This window comes from Centropristis striata, chromosome 18 (assembly GCF_030273125.1).
Source record: "Centropristis striata isolate RG_2023a ecotype Rhode Island chromosome 18, C.striata_1.0, whole genome shotgun sequence".
NCBI lineage: Eukaryota > Metazoa > Chordata > Actinopteri > Perciformes > Serranidae > Centropristis > Centropristis striata.
This window is the reverse complement of record NC_081534.1, coordinates 6,687,645-6,709,138: the sequence shown is the minus strand read 5'-3', so window position 1 is coordinate 6,709,138 and position 21,494 is coordinate 6,687,645. Positions and strand designations below refer to the sequence as shown.

General features: G+C 41.4%; 2 protein-coding genes across 2 annotated transcripts in view; both read left to right on the top strand.

Annotated features, from left to right (window-relative positions):
* sptlc2b (serine palmitoyltransferase, long chain base subunit 2b) overlaps nt 1–3,761 on the top strand; it is a 29,844-nt gene extending 26,083 nt beyond the window's left edge. Inside the window, exon 12 of the mRNA XM_059356252.1 lies at nt 1,543–3,761. Coding sequence (XP_059212235.1) covers nt 1,543–1,656 — 114 coding nt within the window. The 3' untranslated portion in view covers nt 1,657–3,761. The remainder of the gene's footprint in view (nt 1–1,542) is intronic.
* Nucleotides 3,762–4,308: 547 nt separating this feature from the next.
* On the top strand, nt 4,309–16,677 carry ism2b (isthmin 2b). The gene is made up of 6 exons (XM_059356826.1): nt 4,309–5,038; nt 10,670–10,921; nt 11,908–12,241; nt 14,048–14,185; nt 14,316–14,384; nt 14,660–16,677. Exons 1-6 carry the CDS (start codon nt 4,928–4,930, stop codon nt 15,175–15,177), a joined length of 1,422 nt encoding a protein of 473 aa, XP_059212809.1. The 5' UTR covers nt 4,309–4,927; the 3' UTR covers nt 15,178–16,677.
* The last annotated feature ends 4,817 nt before the right edge of the window (nt 16,678–21,494 follow it).

Below are 21,494 nucleotides of genomic sequence, written 5' to 3'. Positions count from 1 at the left end.
GGAAAGATATCCGACAAGAGTCTGTCCTCTTCAAGGGATCTTGTTTCTGGACACACTTTTAATCCTGAAGGCTTAATTTTATCCTCAACATGATACCAGAGTTTGTTTGGATTCCTGTGTGATCATGGATCCAGGCTCTCAGTAGGCTTTTCTCAGCCGTGGATCAACCAGATCTGACTGCTGACTGACAGTTTTCTATGTATGAATGTGTGTGTGCGTCTGTCCACATACTCAAAGCCTGTTGAATAATTAAGGCTCCCAATGTGTCCTTTATTATGAAGGAGCTTGGAAGGCCAAGCTGTCTCCAAGTATTACAGCGTGGCTCAGACGGAGACTTTTATTTGAGCTGCTCTGTCTCTCCAAAGACACTTCATTCATCTTACTGAGGAGCATGTCAACACCGTTTGTAATAGTCCATTTAAAGGGCATCAGCCCGCCTTTGTAGAGCACTTCGAGGAGCCGCTTTTTCCGTCTTTGGAACAGCCAGCCCTCGCTTTTTCTCAAAGCATGGAATCAGAAAAAAAAAGGTCAGGAGGAAGGTAAATTGTTTCCAGGTGTCCTGCAGTGTTGCAATGCTGATACAGTCTCTTGTGGAAAAGACGTGGAGGAGTTTCTGTTCAGTTGTGGTTTATTCAGGGAGCTTTCTGTTCACCTTTGCTTTCAGAGCCCTCTCATCTTCAACATTCTGACAAGTTTAGCACCTGAAAATCAAAGTGTGATTAAGGCTTATCACTTCATTTATCACATACAAACAGGATCCTCTTTCAAGTTGTCAAGCTACGTTTGTAATCTGCTCATCTAGACTGTCTGGCTGTCTGCACTCAATTTAGATTGACATAAATACAGGACTCGTACAATAAGAATCTTGAAAATCTTGAAAGTTTTCAAAATGCTTAGTCTTAACACTTATCAAGGTCAGGATTATGTTTGAATTTGAATATAAATTTGATTTGGAAAATGCTTTATTGTCAGCATAATCTGGTGTTTCTTCTTCATATTTAGCAGAAACAAGATAATCTGCTCCCTTTGAAAGGATTTTTAATGCAAGTGATGTTCCAGCCAACCGGCTTTTCCTCAGACTTCTGATAAATAGCAGAGTCCTAATCTTAAATAGCCACAATGCAGTGCCTCTGCAAACATGAGACATATCACATCAATGAAAACCGTATAAAAATATCAACCCTAAGTATTGAGGAAGTGCCAGTTTGTTCAAAATATCACTTGCATTAAAATCCTGTCAAAGGGAGCTATTTCATGTGCAGAATTTCTTGTTTCTGCTATTTATTTTCATAGATCTAGCACCCATCCATTCCATGGGGCACAAGGATGTGCATGTCTTCTTTTCGCCGTCTTCATCTCCACAATTACTCGTGCAAACCAAAAAATTCCATTACAATTTAGAAGTAATTATACAGGTTTCTAGAGACTGAACATTTTTGGTTTCGGTACCTTGAAAGGTGCTTGAAATCTTCATGTGTGAACCCTTTACATTAAGTATTTTTTGGATCAGGATTAACCGTTTTCTTCCTGTTCTTTTGCCAGGCATTGGAGGCCATCAATGAAGTGGGCGACCTGCTGCAGCTCAAGTACTCCAGGCGCGAACAGCCTCTTCCCTCGCTCGGGTGGATGACTGAAGAGAGCCTGCTTCAAGACTGAGCCACGACATCCACTTCCTGTCATATCCAGCCCTCCTCCCAAACTCACTGTCCCTCCGTTACTTTGCCTTTTCTTATCTGATATCCCTCATTTTCCTCTGAGCCAGTCTCTCCAACCCAAATCGCCATAGAGCCAAAGTCTTCACAGGTCGATACCGGTTTGAACCCTGCACACTAGGGGAGGACCAAAATCACCCACATCCGTCTGTATGTCCGTTCAGCTTGTCCTAACTTATTGTAACTACATCAGTCTAACGTCAAAGTCTTATTCCTGTGTGCACATTGAATGTGTATCTTATTTGTGCAATAATAACAAACTTGGGAGTTTCTTTGTAATTTAAACAACCTAAAGCAAAGTAGAGAGATTTTTGCCATTGTGCACTTGGAGAAAAAGAAACCTGATCCCAGCTGTTGCTATGATCAACACAAGAGGAAAAAATTATATATGTAAATATTATTTATCCCGAAGTTGGTAATGTTGCTTTAAGGTGGCATCAAAGAGAGATACGCTATTTCAGAGGAGTAACGTCAGAATATGAACTCCATATGTATTTATCTGATGGCTTTTTTTCTAATCACTTTTACTTGAATAGAGAGTATAGAATATTGGGTTCTTTCTCTAACCAAAGGATGTATATGTATAGATATGTTTTCTACCTTTTTCTCTTAAAATGCAAAGCAGATGTTCCAAAACAAAAAAAACAGGGAAAGAATCCCAGGGAGCAAGACTTAAGGAATATTTTTTACTGCTTATTTTCTAGAAATATTTTTCAGCCTTATTTACTGTTTACACCTGCACTCAAAAACTTGAGCCCAGTGTCTTTAACATTTCTATAAGCTAATGAGCTACATGTGTGATCGCCCCCCCCCTTCCCCCTGCTAAATCCTTCTCACTCAAGTGCTTTCATGTGAATCAGCGTCGACTACGACCTCCGAGCACGATGACACGCTGTAACTTAGATCTGTATGTATGATGATGTTGCTCCCATGCCCATCTGATTTACAGACGGCTTTATTTATTTAAAACATATTCTTTCAGCTATCTTATTTTTGTGGAAAAAATATTTATATCTGAAAGGCAGCTCAAAATGTGTTTTAACTCACTACCTATACATCTTCAGTGCTAGCACTACTGACAGGCATTGTAAATGCACGGATGACGTAGCCACTGAAATGTGCAAGATTTGTAAAGGTTTGCTTCATATGTCATTGTTTGATCTTCTAATTTATGCGTCCTCCGTTTGGAATTACATTCCATTTCAACCTGCTTTCAGTGTTTGGTTTTTGTCTTTTCTGTGTGAGGTCACCAAAACATGGCATGCATGCCACTGTCAAATCTCCTGTCCATGTGTGTGTTTATGTTCTACCACTTAATTGATGTGAATTGGAGTGTAGCCAGTCAGAAAGCTGGCCATCGTCTTGCAATGTGACTATTCCTGTAAAAGTTAATCAAATTGATTCAACTCATCTGAAGTTTAGAGAGGCTTTTGTTGATGTTTTTGGCATTTTAGCACAGTACGACAACTTTTGGGGAGTCACTTTTTAAATGTACATCCATTAACTGCATTGTTGTCTTTGAGTCATTCCAATATTGTTTTTTTAAATTATGCATTTGCTTTCAATAAATATATAAAAGGTGGAACACATGACTATGATCTGGAATTGCACTCCTCAGAAATGTGCTCTGACACAAAAATCTCGTCAAAGTTTCCTCTCAAGCTGTCTGCAGCACCATGCAGTATGTTAAGTCTCTACATTTCTGTCTATGGAGGCAAAAATGTAATTGCAAACAGCAACGTGACTGTTTCTCTCAGCCAGGTTTCCCTCGTTGAAACTGAGGAATTAAAGTCGAAAGAGATTATCAGAATGTTTGAGTTGCTTGGAGCTCTTTGATGTAGGTTGACACTTTTCCAGCCTACCTACAACAAATACCTGCAAACTGACCTGCAGTGACCGGTGGAAACTTGCTTATCAGTTGCTTTTGCCCTTGAAATTGTATTTGGGTTGAAGATAAACCACTTAGAGGAGTTTGTAAAGCCATGATGTTTGTCGACCATGCTGTTGGAAACATTTGCTGCAAAGATTAAATCACTTTCTTTGTATCAAGTTCTGGAATGGGTTTGTGTTTATTTATTGCACGCACACACACAGACTGTAGTTACAACTTTAAAAGCTCATGACAAACATGTTTGAAAGCCTTTTTGACTGATAAGTCACTGACATCCTGCCATTACACAGCATTCCACACTGGCCAGTCATTCACTCCGGTCTTTAAATGGCATTTTTTGTGAAATAGTATGCCAGTGGGATGAGATAATGACTTGTTTTGAGTTTAGAAAATGGCAAAACAAGCCTAAAGAAAATAACATGTCATTTCAGACATTACAGGAACAAGTGGAATCACTTCTCAAGGCACTTGTGGATTATTTCTTCTTTTAAAAAAAAAGTAAAATAAATGTGTTTTCCCGCAAAAGAGTGAGTACTTGTTAAACTTCATGCCCTGTAGCCTATTTGATGTTCTATGTAAACTAAACCTTGTACCTTATCAAGAACCTCCATGGCCCAGCGCTCCCCCCTCCACACAGCTGTGAGCAATAAGCCTCCCACCCCCAACTCCTTCAGCATCAACCTTCTGAATGCGTGCGTAAAAGGCAAGTTTACCGAAACCGGTTGGCTGGGCGGTGCACACACACAAACACACACACACACACACACACACACACATCTACTCGAACCGGTGGATGAACTTCAGCTGGATAATGGATTAACGCATCAGACAGATAGCAAAAACGCACAGCATACTATGAACTCCAGATGTCAATGTATTGGAAGAAAACACCCACCCACCCACGGCGGGATGACTCACAGTTTAAAGTAGTTGAATAAGCGAGCGCCGGTGCGGACGGGGAGATTCTGCGTGGGGTATTTAACTTCTTTCTGGTACTTAAAGCAGCTGCGGGGTTTATGGGGAAGAGAAGCGCAGAGCTCGAGCCGCCATACGGACTGACAGTTGCTGCGCGAGGCGCTGGTGCCAGATATGGATAGCGCGCGGGATACCTCTGGACGCTGGTGCGCATCTTCATAAAGTGCGACACTTCGACACTGACCAGGCCTAAAACTTAATGTGTCCCGAGCCAAAGTTGCTGACAAACGGAGGACGAACAGGACGCCAACGCTTCTTGCCAACCAACGAGCTAATTTAGGGAGAAAGGTTCGAAAAAAGCCTCCAAAGTACTTTTTTTCTCTGCAAATCTTCGCAGGAAGCTTTGAAGATGCGTCAAGAGATCGCGAGGAGGTTTCACACGCTGCTCGTGACTTGGTTGATACTTGTCGTTAGTTTGGGGACAGGGTTTCCTACCAGACACAAGAATGTTGCCCACAAGGTGAGTTTTCTTCACCTATCGGTTATTTGTTGTCTTTTTTTAAGTTGAGCAAGTTGGAGCAACAACTTTTAAAAAGCTGCGATGTTTAAAATCACACCTGCTGTGAACAAACCGACTTTGTTGTTAAAAATAGTAGTTTTTATAAGCAATGTGAATGAAATTAAACTAAATTCCCATGCTAATTTGAGCAAGGTGATTAGTAGCCTAGCTTTTATTGAGGACAACAGACATTATAATCTAAGGCTGTCCTTGACTAAAGAAATTCTTAATATATATGGCGATTTATATAAAATAAATCGCCTAACTAATTTTTTCAAGTTTTGCAGGAAACACAAAAAACTTCACCAAAAGTGTAACATATGACATTTATTGATCATTTCACTCAAAAAGGATGTAATTAAGGATGGCTATTGGCATAGTAATTACACTGTTTGTAAATGATGTAACTTAAGAGAGATAATTGACTTAGGCAATTTTTGAACATGCCTTTGTGACTTAAGCAAGATATGGAAACACTTTATTTTGAAGGTGTCTACATAAGAGTCACACAAGCCTGTCAGAAACATGACATGACAAGTATCATGAGCATTAATGTTACTTCAAAGTGTCATTAATGTTCATGATACATCCCATGTCATGTTTATGACACGCTCAAGTCACATTTTATTTTGACTTAGGCATAATAAATCCGCTTAAGTCACACTTGACATATGCCATTATCTTAAAGGGGTAAAATCACATGATCTGATCAACTGAGGATGGAGGTGATTTTACCAAAGGTGGCCGGCATCATGAGGAGATGATTTAGGCAAAAAAAACCCAATTCTGACAAAAAATGACTTAGGCGATTATTTTAACAGGGGGACGATATCTTAGTAAAACTATGATTTTGTCGACTAATGGAGTAGTTGATTTAATAGACAGATCTAAAACCTGAGCTTCTCTCAGAAGAAGAGGAAGAATCATGCAAGACCACCACTTTAAACCTTGTGTAAGCTAGAGATGTGCTGAGAAGTTTCTTGGAAATAAGTAGTTGAAGATGAAATAAGCTTAAAAATGAATTGACTAAAGATAACTTGGTCACCAAAGACTAAAACGGCAATTAATGGACTAAAGTCTAAAGACTAGGTCCTATTAGAATCAGAGGCCTTAGGAATTTAGAAAAATGATAAAAGCATTTAATTTTAGTTATTTCCAACACATGTTCCTGGTTGAATTGTCTGTTTTGCAAAATTTGAATTTCAGCAGCAACAAAAAAAACGTGGAAGAAATGGCATGTACAGTCAATGCTCTTTTAGTTTTAGTCAGCTTCCATTAAATAATTTATCAATTAACTGATCTGAAATGACAGAATTTCCTCATCAGTGCATGATGTTCTGTTTTGTTACACTGCTTTCTCCATGTATAGTAAGGTTTGCCATCACTGGGCATACACCCTGCTATAATAAATCCAAACTCTCTCTCCACACACGCTGTGCTGTGTGTGGTGTGTGTCTATGGGAATGTTTGTGTTACACACGGACATATTTGGATATCAAAGCCTGTTTGTGTGTGTTTGTGTCAGTTTTTGCCTTTGAACTCTCCTTCTTGTGTGGCCTCCCATGGATGCCCTATTGGGACTCTCTCTCTCTCATCATCTGTCTGATTGATGTCAAAAGCAAAAAGAGACAGAGAGGAAAAACAGGGAGGGAAGAGGAGAAGGGAATGATTAGTGAGAAGATGAAAAAATGTCACTATGGCTTGTGTGATTGTGCATTTCATTCATCAAACGGCTGCAGTTGGTGACTCTGTGCCTTCATTTGTGACCTGCTGGATGCGTAAGTAGTGGATGGAGAGAGGAGAGATTAGCAGAGGAAGAGAGCAGGAGGAGGGGAGGCTCAGTAAAGCGGGTGCCCAGTAACGAGATGCTTATGTAACCAGTATAAGGCGAGCCCTCGGCATCTCTCACACTGGAGCTCAGGTCAAGTGTCATTCATCTGATTGTTTACATTGGCTCTTTTTTGTGTTAATGTGGAATTTCCTGTTTTTGGTTTTACCCCCATCTCTCAGCGAAGTAGACGAGGAAGAGGGGGGGTTGTGTTGAAATGGCCTCTTTTCTAAATATTGGGACCTGTTTGCCCTGACTGTTTTGTACCCCCACTTCCCACCCTGACCTCCACAACCTCACCCCGATTCCACCAGGCATGCATTTGTTGTCCCGTTTCCATTTGCAAAAGATGGCGATCAAAGAGCGTCCATAGTTTATTGTTCTTGTGTAATGGTTTGGAAACAGCCAAGTGCAGAGGCCTTTGATATCTGCGGGCACATAAATCAGGGCTGCCACACCGCCTGCCTTCCCAGCCTGCCCCCCAACCCCACCGGATCCCTGCCCCTCACCTCAGCCCCTGCTGCCCCCATCCAGTCTCCTGACCTGAATGTGTGTCACCATCAGCAGTAGCAATGACAGTAGCTAAAAATGCACCCAGTTCTTTTAATCTAATGAAATGAGGACACAATGCAATAGAAAAAGAGTGGATGTTAATGTTTGTCTGAGAGAAGTGGACTCCAGACCAGGCTGCGGTCCCCCACTGCATCCAGATAGTATCGCTGTTAAACACACTGCATGCCATCAGCCATCGGGCCTTTGATCAGAAGCGGCCCACTACAGAGAGGAAGAGAGCAGGATCAGAGAGAACGAGGGGGAGGAAGAGAGGAGGAGGAGAGTGATATACAGGGTGAAAGAATCCAGAATCCAGATGTGTAACAAGACGAGATGAGGAGGGTGTGAAAGTATGTGGCCTCTCTCATGACTCTGGACCTTGTGTGTTTGCGTGAGGGTGGAGGTGTTAGAGCATGTTAGTGAATGTTGGTGTGTGAGAGTGAATATTGTCACTGTGCTAGTCAGATTTGACAGTGATGCACTCAATAACAGGCAAAAAACAGGGTAAAATGGAGCATCATGCTGGAGGATTTCTGCAATAAAATCTTACAACAGACTCACCAGTCGTAATAGAGAGAAGCTAAAGCATAAGGCCTCACATACAGTAGAATGCTCGCTTCCTGACATTTGATTTCAAACTTATATTTCATTAGACTAGGGGTAATACGAGTGAATATTTGCCTGTTTTTGCATTCTTATGATAAGAAATTGATTTTTTAAACATGCACAAAAAGTTGGCTTTTTAAAGCCCCCCACCCCAAAACAAGTTTTCTTATATGTTCTCTTTTATGTCCTGTAAAATGTCTGACCTTGACTATACTGACTTGTATCAAAGTTTGTCACTAGAGAGATGTTTTCCCGTCTGTGCACATTACTATAATCTGCAGTTCAAACGTATGCTGGGAAAACTAGATTAGTTACATCACGACTTGGAAAGCCAATCAAATACTGGAGAGGAAACCCGATAACCTCCAGTGCAGTACAGAGTGAAAAACACTGTAACACTGTAGCAGAAAATATTGTACAAGCTTACAAACTCAGCTACAACATAAAAACAATAGAAGATGCTAACTCTAATACGGCTGCTAGTCGCCAATTTTGGTTCACAACAGACTGCTCGTCTGAATCTCGAGACTTAAATGAAACATGTATAGCTCAGGTTTCTGTTTACAATTAATTACAACAATACAATTAACAATGAATCAACTAGTTGACTAATTGTTTCAGCTCAACTTACATTATATCCACCACTAAAAATAGGACCAAGTTACACCAGAAACAATAGCAATACCAAATGTGCCCCTAAAACTTAAAATCTGGTAAAAAAGTAAGTACATTGACACAGAACATTTTCAAACTGACATAGATTGTTCTGTTTCATTGTAGGTCTATTTGCAGTATTTTATGTTATAACAATTTCACGTCAGAGTGTTTTCACCATTGCTATAATTAGTCTTTTTTAACATGATGTTGAGTTTTCTTGGCAAAGAATGTGGTAAAAAGTTGATTTGCATGTATTGCAATATGTGTTATATTTACTTACAGTTTCTGCAGCTGATAAATTACAGAGAGAAAGGCTAAATATGGCAAAAAGGTTATCTACTTGTCACCACCAGTTTACAGATATCTGGGGAGGGGGCCAACTTCTCTTCATCCATCATTTATCATGCTTGACGGGCTTCTCCTCTAAACAGGCATTATGTGTTCACATGCTTGAATTTGACCCACCACATAACTTCTTTATGGGACAATCACAGGCAGTCAGTGAAAAGTACGCCCTGTTCTAGAGGCCATACGTATAAATCATCAACCCTTTGGTCATTAATTCAGACATTTCTTCTCCTCTTTAGCCTTCCAACTGCAACTGGTTTGTTCTGAGCAGACCACAAACTGGCTCAGGTTAAATCTCAAGGTCCGGTCCAATCATATGTGTGAGCCAATTTAGCATAATCAGGATGATATAGACATGAGTGAATGAGAGACAAGGGTCCATTAGAGGGTTTGGATTTTGGTTTTGACCAGTGTCAGGCATGAAATAGATATGTGTCCTATTAGACATGAAACAGACACATGCACCCAGGAGAATCTGACCAACATAAGATCCATTTTCAGTGACTATATTCCAGATTCAGTACATATATCTACAATTTCCCACCATTATAATGTCACCATTAATCACCATTCAGCTCAGAGATCAACATTTCCTCCTGCTGGGTTTAGTAACTGTAAAACCTGACGGGTTAAATTGAGTGGCGGCCGTAGTGGCGGCAGCACAGCAGGTTCAGACACGCTCGCACCAACCCAGGGGTCCCACGCCTCCCAGGCCCTCTCATTAAAGCTAAAAGAGGATCTCTCTGGCACAGGCCCCTCTTTGTCCACGGCCTGGATGCCATGACTGTTGTGGGAAAAAAAAGAATGAAATGAACGAAGGCTGGTTGGTCACTTGGCTGGTTAGTTGGATGCCTCAGGGGCTTTTTGGAATTGCTGACCACGCAACGAAGTGCTTGATGGTTTCAAGGTTTCTTCCTGGAAACAGAGCACTAATTGTTTATATATTCAGCAGCAAGACACTATAGATAATAGATACTCGCTTGTCTTTAGCCCTGGAGTAGCCATTGGCTTTTGAATATGTTCCAGTTTCCCTTGGTCTTTATATTGACCGGGATGGGGTCTGCATAGTCAGTATCGATGCAGAAATCAGAATCATTTTTTATGGTTTAGATCAGTAGTTCTCAACCTTTTTGAGTCGTGACCCCCATTTTAACATGAATGTTGTCCACGACCCCTGCTCACTGAACAGAATCTCACATGCACAGTTCAGATTACCCAAAAAAGAAACAAAATGACCAAAAAAAAGGAAACAAAATTACCAAAAAAGACACAAAATGACTAAAAAAAGACACAAAATGACCAAAAAAGGAAACAAAATTACCAAAAAAGACACAAATTGACCACAAAATGATAAAAAAAAATACACAAAAAAAAATACACAAAAAATATACAAAATGACCAAAAAAAGGCATTAAGTGACCAAAAAGACTAAAACACATTAACACATGAACACTTTAACACAGTGGAGACAGAGCTGACTTCCAAAATGATTTGGTGACCCCCAGAAATCATCTCGCGACCCCAATTGGGTCCCGACCCCAAGGTTGACAATAGCTAGTTTAGATAAACACTTTATCTCATGACTTACCTTGTATTTTCAGGGTCACGGCCACCAGATTCACAGTGGTGGGGTCCAATATGTCCCTGAGGCTTTGGAGCAGCATAACCAGGTCCAGAGTCTCCTACCTGAGCCCCACAGCCACCAGAGGAGGTGGTCCCACCCCCAGCATCGCTCCATTGGTGTTCTTCCACAGCCTGAGCCTGAGGAGGAGACCAAACCCTTCATCCTGGATCTCAAGAACTTTCCAGACCTGGCCAATGCTGACATCAACTCACAGAACCCCAACATACAGGTTTGTCTGGAGAGGAGAATCACATACATTCATTTCATTCAAAGGAGAAAATTTGGCTTTTATTGTTGAAATGATTTATTTCCTTAATGTGTTAAAAAAAATCTACGTCTCAGTCTAATCTTAGCCACCCGGGTGCGTCTTTCTTGCTACTATTTAATCATAGTGTAATAAAGGGAAAACGGGCTCTGTAATCATAAGTGTAAGCCATTAAGTCCTCATCATCTCCTTCTAAATTGACCCCAAAAGTTGTTCTGTTTAACTTATCTCAGGGCAGTTATGCTCTCCAACTCTGGTCAGTGTAATCAGGATGTGGTTAGAGGGACATAATGATGTCTGCATCAAGTACAGAAACTGATGAAATGTCTGATGAGTTTTCATGTAGCATATAGACCAGATGTACCATACTTTAACTAAGACAAATGTAAGCATTTCCATCATTATACATCTTTCCTAACTGTGAAACGAATTTCACAACAGTTACGAAAAGATTTTCCCTGTAGTCTCCTTGTTGCCTGGTCTTCACATCAGCTGAAGTGGGCCCTTGGAAGTACTGTAGCATCTAGGATGAGTCATATCGAGGTAATGAGAGGTAGTTATCCAGAATAAATGCTCACATTCTCTCCCTGAGAGGATCGTTTGGTTGGCTGAATGCTCATGCTCACGTCTGGCTGGCTGACTTGGATTTGGGGAGCGGGTTTGCTTGCAAAAAACAAAAAAATTGAGTTAGTTCACTTTCTTGAGAAGAGCTTGTAACTCAAGCACTAAAGTATTAGAAGTACTTTTTTTATGACACATTATGGCAAAAGCAGAGTTAACACAATTGCTTAATTCAATGGCTTGTTGTATGTCAGTGTCTTCTACTCCACTCATTTCTAAGTTTGGTTTGCCAGTCAGAGTAGAATTTGTAGTCTTGGTTTGCCAGTTTAGACATTTAAAGGTATTGTTTTATTTTATAGTGACCGAGATATAATTGTTTTTCTACGTAGGTAACCATTGAAGTGGTGGACGACCCCCAGATGGAGGTAGAGATGGACCTGGCCAAGGAAAAAGACTGGCTACCGGCCTCTTCCTCCTCACCCTCTTCCACAGTGGATTGGCTTGGAGGCAAGAAGCTTTTCTGGCCCCTTTTCTGGAGTTACACTGACGCCGATTCCAGCGAGGACAGCAACAGCCGGTCAGGCGCGGAGGAAACTGGCGAGGAAGAGGAGGAGGAGGATTACTCCCTGGATTATGGCAGCGAAGAGCCCTTACCCAGCGGAGTGGGCGGAGACTGGGATACGCGTTGGAACGAAGGCTGGGATCCAATGCAGAGCTACTATGGTAAGGTTTGCCAAGTGGTACACTCGCTGTCTGCTAGTACAGCCACACAGCTATTTTAGATATGACTTCATCACACTGATTATGGCTTTTAAAAAATTACCAAAATGTATCCTGTGGCAAAGAAAAAATGCAAAAAGGGAAAGTATGGAAATATAATTACTGAATACATCATATTAAAGAAGAGATAGAGATAATGGGAAGTCTGGAAGGAGAGACAGAAAGAGAGAGAGAGCAATGGAGAGAGAACAACAGAGGGGCTTAGGAAGACTGCATGATAACTGTCTTCACAGTCAGAGAGAACCAAATAATGCCAGCATGCGAGGCAGCATGAGCACTCGACCATCAGCACATTGTGGGTTATGAGCACTTTGAAGTCGACACTGGTCGTGCTGGTCGCAGAGGCCTGCCTTTTGAAGATGGGTCCGATGCGCTCGCTAATGGCAGCGTGAGGCCGGCACTGTTCCCTGGGACAAAACAGCCCTCTGCTTGTGGACAATTAGAGGGCAGATTTGGAACACAGAATGACAGGGGCCATTCGGTCGGGTCTTTCATCCTTCCCCGGGACCCCATGGGCCCCCCCCCCCCAGACCCTGGCGGCCCTCGCTGCCCTCTGCGGCTCAGTCTTTTGAGCCAGTTCAAGAATTTTGGGGGGCTTTCAGGGCTCTGCATAACTTTTACAGCTCTCTCTCCCCCCCTCTTAATTCTGCCTTCCACTGGTGGGAAAACATGTTGTGTCTCAGCGTGCACAAACCACTTATTCAGTGATAAAGATAGTAAATAATTAGAGAGATGGAGAAAGGTGTTCAGCGTGAATGAAAGGGAGAGAGGATGGGAAAGAGAGATGGAGAAAGACTGAAAGAAAGAGATGGGCTAGACAGTGGCCAATGATTGTGAGTCCTACTGTAGATCAGAGCGTAGTTATGGGTTTACCACAGCCTAAGGCTTTCATTCTTCAGAGAAATTTCCCATAGATACAAATCTGTGTATGACTGAGTTTGTTTTTGTTGGTGATTGTTGTTGTTGTTGTATTCAAATGTCATAATGTTGTAGCAGGTGGCTGGTTTTTACTCTTTAGCCTTTCTCTTATCTGTAATGCCAATATATAGATTTTATCCTTTTGACTGTTGTGCATGTAGTCGAGCCAGCAAAGGGCAACAATGCCTATTAAGTGGTCACATCTAAAGACTCAGAGAACATAAATCAAGTATGTCTGCCTTGGCTTCTTCTGTAATTAAGACTCTCCTGAGACCTCATTCCCGTATGGCCACATGGCGAGTTGGCAGCGCCCACAAAGTAAAATTGGGTGCTCGCTACACCCAAGCTGGTATTTCTGCACCCACCTCGCCTTTAATCAAGAATGACTTGTTTTCAGTGTTATTAACACCACAAGGAAACATGGTGCGGAGGCGGACAGCCACAGCACAGCTTCTCGCTCTCTAATTTTACTGAGGCCTTCTTAAAAAGAATATGGGTTTGCATGGGACCAGGAGAAAATTGTCATTTATATGGGCTCAGACAGTCCAGAAAAGTTGAAAGCTTATTCTGGATTACACTGTTGAAATACACACCAAGTTCATTTAAACATTACACTGTTTCTCCTGGATTTGCTGGTATTTTTTCCTTTTACATGCTTTTATTTTATATTCATCTCTTAATCATAGTTTTTGCAATAAGTAAATGACATTGTGACATTAATTGAATCTGATGATTTTTCATTAAATGCAAAGTCATTTTTTGATGTAGCACAAAGGCCTCTGCTGAGTTTGTGGCACTAACTATGTTTGAATTGTGTTTTCCTTTCCACAGAGAAGGAGACAGATGAGTGGAGTCCTTGGTCGCCCTGTTCAGTGACATGTGGAAATGGTGAGAGGAAGAGGACCAAGTCCTGTGGCTACTCCTGCACTCTGACAGAAGCCTCTAAGTGCGACCTGGAGCCTTGTCCCGGTGAGATTATATTTTCATTTTAAGAGAAAAAAATGAACAAACCTAGGTACGTCGGTACATAGATATTTTCATTATGCTTTCTCAACTGGTTTTTAAATCTACATCTTATGTACAACTATTCTCTTTGTAGGTGATGTCAACACTGTGGTAGAGCCTTTCCCCTTCGAGATGGAGAATGGCACAGAGCCATTTGGAACAGGTTAGTTTTTTCTGATTGGAAGTTTTCCATAACAGCTTTCATTAGGCTACTATCACACCATATTAAACCCATTACCTGCAAGCTTTTTAACAGTGAACAATGTTCAAAGCATACCCAGGTATATACTATAGTTCTACGGTTACAGTAACATACAGGAGAGGTTGAAAGATGCCAGACATACATTCACACTTTAATCCAAAGTGACTGCTGTTCATCATGCTCGTACTGCTACCATGAACTGTACTGTAACACACATGTGGTATTGTTTCCAACAGATGTGGACAGCTGTGAGAAGTGGCTCAACTGTAAGAGTGAGTTCCTCCAGAGGTACCTCCACCAGGTCTTGTCCGAGCTGCCCAGCTGCCCCTGCTCCTTCCCCTCTGAGGTGGCGTACACTGTGGTCAGTGTCTACGATGAGACTCACGGCCGGCAGTTCCGCTGGCGTGATGCCAGCGGCCCCAAGGAGCGCCTGGACATCTACAAGCCGTCCGCGCGTAGCTGCATCCGCTCGGCACTTTCCAGCGACTCATCCACTCTGGCAGCGCAGCACTGTTGTTACGACGATCGTGGGCGGCTGATCACGCGGGGGAAAGGCGCAGGCACGCCTAACCTAATTAGCACCGAGTTCTCACCTGAGCTGCACTTCAAAGTGGATGTGCTGCCTTGGATCCTCTGCAAGGGAGACTGGAGTCGCTTCCATGCGGTGCGGCCACCAAATAATGGATTGAGCTGCCCTGAAAATCCCCATGAAGACGTGTTTATGAATGAACTGGAAGAGGCCAGGGAGTACTGAGGGACCATAGCCAAAACTACCACTTCACTCAGACAGTCAGAGGGCCCAATCCTAATTTGAGAGGAGACTGCCTACTTTAAAAGTCATGAAATATTCCATCTAAACCATGCGTCATGCATTGACTCAGAGGAAATGCACATTTGTGATTGGGAGATTTGTGGGGCTTAGGTATGATGGTGAAGTGTGGCTGTCTCAAGTTAGGATTTGGCACAGTGTCCTGATATCAGGCTCAACTGAACTGAACAGAATTACAAGAATGGAAAAAAAATGCAGTGTTCTCCCATCGCTTGCCAACCTGTTCCACATCTGGCACAACATCAAGCTCTCTCTCTTTATATTCAGTTCACTCTCCTGGGTGCGTGTAAGCATGATGTCTACCTACTGGCTTTTTTGATGGTGTCCTGGAGTGCTTGTGATTGACAATAGCAACATATGGTAAACATCCTGATCATGCTTCTTGTAGGTTTTACATTAGAAAATGTATGAATGTGGGCTGGTTATATTGATGAAATAAACACATGCATGGGAAGAGTCAAACAGAATATCCCAACTATGCTGCTACAATATAAAATCCTTCAGGTTTTTACAAAGGTATTAAGAGGAACAAGACAACAGGACATCTATAAACCCAAAAGATGCCACATGCATTCACAGTAATGTACATTTCAGCCATTTTTTGGGACTCAAAAATTTGTCATGTTTGAAGAATTTGGGATCTCAACCAGAGAGGTAAGCTAAATGGATTTGAAACATTCTGCTGTCATTATCGAGCTTGGTAGTGAAAATTATGAGGAAAGCCAATCAAAGTATTGGTGCAGCACATTCGATTTCAAATGTTTAGTCACACAGATTGATCTCATGTGTTTCCTCACATTTTCACAGCCAGGAAGATATATGATCTGGGTGCCAAAGAGTTAAAAATCAGACTGTTGGTGCCTGTGTAAATCCAGCCTCCTAAGTCTCTACGGTGCAAATGTAAGAAAAAATAAAGCTCTACAGTGAGTAGATTGTGCTCATAGATCTCTACAATGTTCTCAGGGGGACTAACTGACCATGATAAACAAATTTGTTCATTGACCTCGACAGCAGAGTACTATTGGAACTAAAGTGTACTGGGTTAACGATTAACAGGAGGGTATTGGATGTCTAATCAAGATTGTGAATGATGAAGAGGTAATGCTTTTTGTGCAGTTACAGAAAGCAGTTGGAACCCTTATAACTGAATAGTTGTTGACGCCTTGTGTGTGGTAGAAAGATGTCATTGCTGCTTAAGCTGTTGGCTTTGGGTTTATGTACAGAACTTGATTGGATAGAAAGGACATTCCTATTGAAATAAGCATTCCTGTGAGGTCATTTACTTGGAGCCCTTAAGGCTCATTTGTGCTCAACATTAGATGAGGACAAACATGCAGGCCTACCATATGTAAATCATGGAGGCAGTTAAGCCAATAGTTCTACCATAAGAAACAATGAGGGAATTTAAAAAACTTTTCAATGCAGAGGCTAGGCAAGCAGATGACACTTTTTGGGGGCTTTTCCTGAAGAGGTACGTTACAACAACCTCCTGTGTCGCCTTATTTGTTGTCACAAACTGACCTTCCCTCTAGTGGATATATCACTTAATATTCATGCCAACATAAAGGAAGCATGAAAGTATGCGGACAGTGGCGGTCATATCATTTGAATTAAACAAATCTAATTTTACAGGTTAAGGGAGCGTAAGCATTAGCATAAGGAAGCCTTTCCCTAACTAACAGGCTACAGGAAAAGGCAACATGTAGGTTGTCACCATTAGCAAATACCCCATAAGGTATATTGCAAAGATTGAAATGGCTGATGATAAAGCTTAATCAGAAGAGTTTTAGCACTGTGTTAAAAGCGCCTGCACCTCACTCAAAACACAGTAATCTTACGTCCAGAAATTGCCCTTTCTATCCAGTCTAGATCTATGGATGTTTGCTCTAAACCTTTTTTTCAGGAATTCTGCTTCCAGATGTGTATATGCACACACGCATTTACATTTTGGAATCACCGATTTTAAAGGAAGGCACTTTATTTAAGGTATATATAAATATATATACAAAAGATATATCAAAATGTACTCATGTTTGCCATTTGTTGATGAAAGCGTTATTGTGAAGGGAAACTCGCCAGAAATGCTGCATTGTTCTATGAAAGTGCATATATCAAGAGTTCTGTTGAGGAAAGCATGATCTTTTTTGTGATTTCTGAATCTAGTATTACATATATGGTGTTGTACAGTATTTATTTGTCTGTTCTTTTTTTTTAAGTTTGCTGAAGCTTTGAAATGTCTATACTCAACATGGTGCACTAATCTGACTGAGAAATGAAGGCACCCATTATCAAAAGGGAAACCACTTGCCTCATATCACTTCATACAGCAACATCAAGTGTCTGTGTTTCATTCTACTTTGTACTGCAGTGCTCTATGAATATGTTGTTGCAATTATGCTGAAGAATTATATAAAGACCTTGCATTCATCATCTGACTTTTTAATGTGTCGTTTCTTTTTCCACACTTTGGATTCTGAGTGGCAGAGCCAAGCATAGCATAGTACTGTACTGAGCAAAATTCCTTAAAACTCAACTGAGTAGTTATACTCTTTATTGACTGACATAGCAAACTTTTCCGTACCTTTCCTCTCCAACAAGACAGGTACAGTGCAGCGAGCATTCCTGTAAATGTAAACATGACACTTCCTTCTTTGCAGTAAAAAGCTAAATATTAAGACAGCCAGTGGAAGATAGTGTACCAACACCTACCAGAGATAAATTGACAGACCATTCAGATGTTTGAAACTTCCTTTATATCATGATATTAGCAAAGCAGGGTTTATGTCAAAAGAATAATTTGCCTTTTTGGGAAATATGCCTATTTGTTTTTTTGCCAAGAGTTAGAGGTATAAATATTGATAGCACTCTGGAGTCTGTACGGTAAATATGAAGCTACAGGGAGCCGTCAGTTCGCCGTCATGACATTTGCATCCCCTAGCAATGCTATAGTGTATGTGACATATGCATATGGCTATAACAGCTACTTATTTTGGACCAGGCTATGTCCATAAACAAAACGATCATTTAGAAAGTTACATTGCTGATGCTTGAGATGCTTGACTTTGTAACAATGTAAAATATTTGGTCTCTCCTCATCTGTGGTTGAGTGTAATTAGGATACTGATACTAGCACCTTTAAAGTAATAGCAATTTCACTAACAAAGACCATGCCCATATGTTTTTGAGTTTAGAAAAGTTTTAATGCTTGTGGATAGTTGGGATGATGTAGGAGGGTGGAGGGTCGATGGCGGAAGGGAAGACGAGGCGAATCGATGTAGGGAGACGTCGGGTTGAAGAGAACGGTGACGATTCGGGCCGGAGTTGAGAATTTGAGTGGGGGGAGCCATCTCTTTGTATGGATCGTGTCCCCCAGTTGTTCCTGTGGTACCACATTGAATAAACTGCATAACAAGAGAGTATCTTATTTGATTCTTTTTTTTCTGCACTTAATTTGCTAACCACTGACTGTATGGCCTGTAGATGCACTGGTAGTAGGTAAATCACACGTTGCATGAAATCAAAGAACACTTGCGTTTATTGGCTAAGAGCAAAACCATACTGATTTTGTTTTTTAGATCTGGGCACAAGTAAGCAAGAATCCAGGTATCGATGCTACTCAGTGAGTTATTTTAGTAACCCAGTACTGAAATGCCTTAAAGGTATTAAGTACTAATACCCAGTGCATTTCCTACCTTTCTGTTGGATGTTTATTCCCTTGTAAAGTTTTTTAACAGTCCAATACAAAGGCAGAGCATCAAAGGAATGGTCCCTGTATTCAGCGATTCATGTCCTGTCCACACAACTGCGCTGGTGGAAGCTGTGATGCTAAATTGTTTAATAATCCGTAAATACCATTTGTGGTTTTGTGTGTCCACGTCTGCCTTGATTAGAAATAATGTGTAGCATGTGGCTCTCATTATTCATCTGCATTACCTTTTCCTCATTCAACAGATCCTGAACACAGCGATGACAGGATTCAATTAGGTATCACGCATGAGTTATCTCTTGCTAGCACGTGTTAGCAGTGAGTGCAGTCCAACAGCATCAAACAGTTTACTCAGTTTTATCATCTGTGTGTTCTCAATCAAACATTGGCTTTCTTTAGGAGTTCACGTCTAGAAGTCAAAAGTCCTACTAACATTTTCTGTCAGACTTCAAAACAATCAACCGCAGCCTTTTTGAACCATGCATGCTTCAGGATTTACAAATATGTTGCGGGCATTCTTCGGGTGATTCACAAGAGTGACACATTGTTCACGAATATGACTTTCAGTTGTGGTTGGGGCCCAAAGTCCAAGAAAGAGAAACCAGGATGGTAAGAAATTCCTGTAAATTCAGGTTCCAGAAAAGACCAGCTGGTAATCGAAATTATCCAGAAGGTTCCACTCAACTGGACAAAAATAGTCCTGCTAATGCTTAAATGAAACCTCTTAAGCCCCTGCATGCCTTAACCAACAGCTACCATCACTGTCATCCATCTCCATTGTGGTATCTAGGTTGATCTATTTCTCCCATCATGTTGTCTGAGCCTATACTCTTTCCAGAGGATTAAATAACATTAAGATTAAAAGTTCGAAGGTCGGGGTAATGCAAATCCATAGGCTTAGGCAATCCCAATACACGTCTCTAATTCCAGTAGGTCATATCCTTCACTTGCTCTCATTGACCCAAGAGAAAAGAGGGAGAAAAAAGCCTGGTTACGTGTTTACAATAGAACATTAGGTCAAAAGTAAGACACAATTAGCAGAGGATGTACATGTTATGTGCATAACCAGGGAGAAATCCATCCGTCCGTCCGTGTGGTGAGTATCCACTGTGAAAAGAACATAAAGAGCTTGGTAGGTCTACTATGGTCCTTCAGTGACTCCGAAGTTGACTACAGATGAGTGCTGCGTGGAGGGAAGCCAGACACATGTTGACCACATTGCTGCCGCAGAATAACAGATAAATAACCGCAGATGTGTAGACAGAGGAGAAAGCAGCGAGAGAGAGAAAACAGAAGAGAGAGGGAAAAAGGGAGCGTAAAAAAAGAGAGAGGGAAGGTTTCAAAACTCTGTGGCTAAAAGATGTTATCTGAAATATTGAATGAAGCAAGAGTTCCCGGGCGGATGCATTTAAAAAACGGGTGAATACACTTCACAGTTTATGGAGGGCATGTGTGTCATGTCACCGAGGGAGTACATTGTGGTTGCACAGAAGTTCAAGCCGTCTATTGTATTTTAATTGTTAAACAAAGCAAATGTTTAAAGACTGGATTACTAGCATGAATTCTGAATACACATGCAGCTACATTTTAGCCAGTGAATGTGTATGTGATGTGATTCATTCCTTTAGTTATAGCGCTGGTGGCCCAGGCCCGGTGCCAGCGCTCGGTGGTTACAGATCTGTTTACTTTTGTAGGCTGGCAGGAACATGAGATTTCCTCTGGGTGTACTGCGGCTGGTCGACCTGCAAACAGCACGGCCCTTCAAGTCCCTCGCAGCTCTCGTTACAGGCTGCCTCGCCCCCACCCCTCCTTCGGATCACTTGTGCTGAGGCTAACCTCTGGCTAGCAAACATACACTCACACCGAGACCGACAAGGGTTCAGTCAAGTTGTGAAAACCATCCATAACACACATATTGCATTGATGGAAAAATAACCCAAAAACATATGCTTACCCACACACATGCTTTAGCTGTTTTACCTACATGATGTGTAAGAATGCCAGTGGATCTTAGGATCCTATGGATTATCAGGAGCTAGATTTACCCCATTCCTGGACCGGCCTGACACAGAGGAAGGCCTTGTTCTCAGGTCATCAACAAGACTAATCTCAAAATGGAGCCTTCACTCATAAGAGGCAGAAATCCAAGAGCGATCTGGCACAAATGACACTATAAAAATTAATTTTGTATCACTTTTCCTCTACCTGCAGGTGATATTGGTAGTTTATTTTTGAAAAAATAATTTGCCTACTTTTGTACTTACACTTGCTATTTTAAAGTGCATTCACACTGATATTATGGAAAAATGCAGAATACTGCAATGTTGTACTCATAACAGAAGAGAAAGGGGCGGGACCAGCACCCTACTGTATTTCAAACTTGTGAAAATGGCTGGCGAGAGAGCTTAGATGGCTGAAATAGTCAGCATGCTCACAATAGCAGTATCAACATGCTAAAGTTTAGCAGGTATGTTTACCGTGTTCGCCATGTTACCAGTGCTAACATGCTAATTAGCATGAACTACACATCACATCA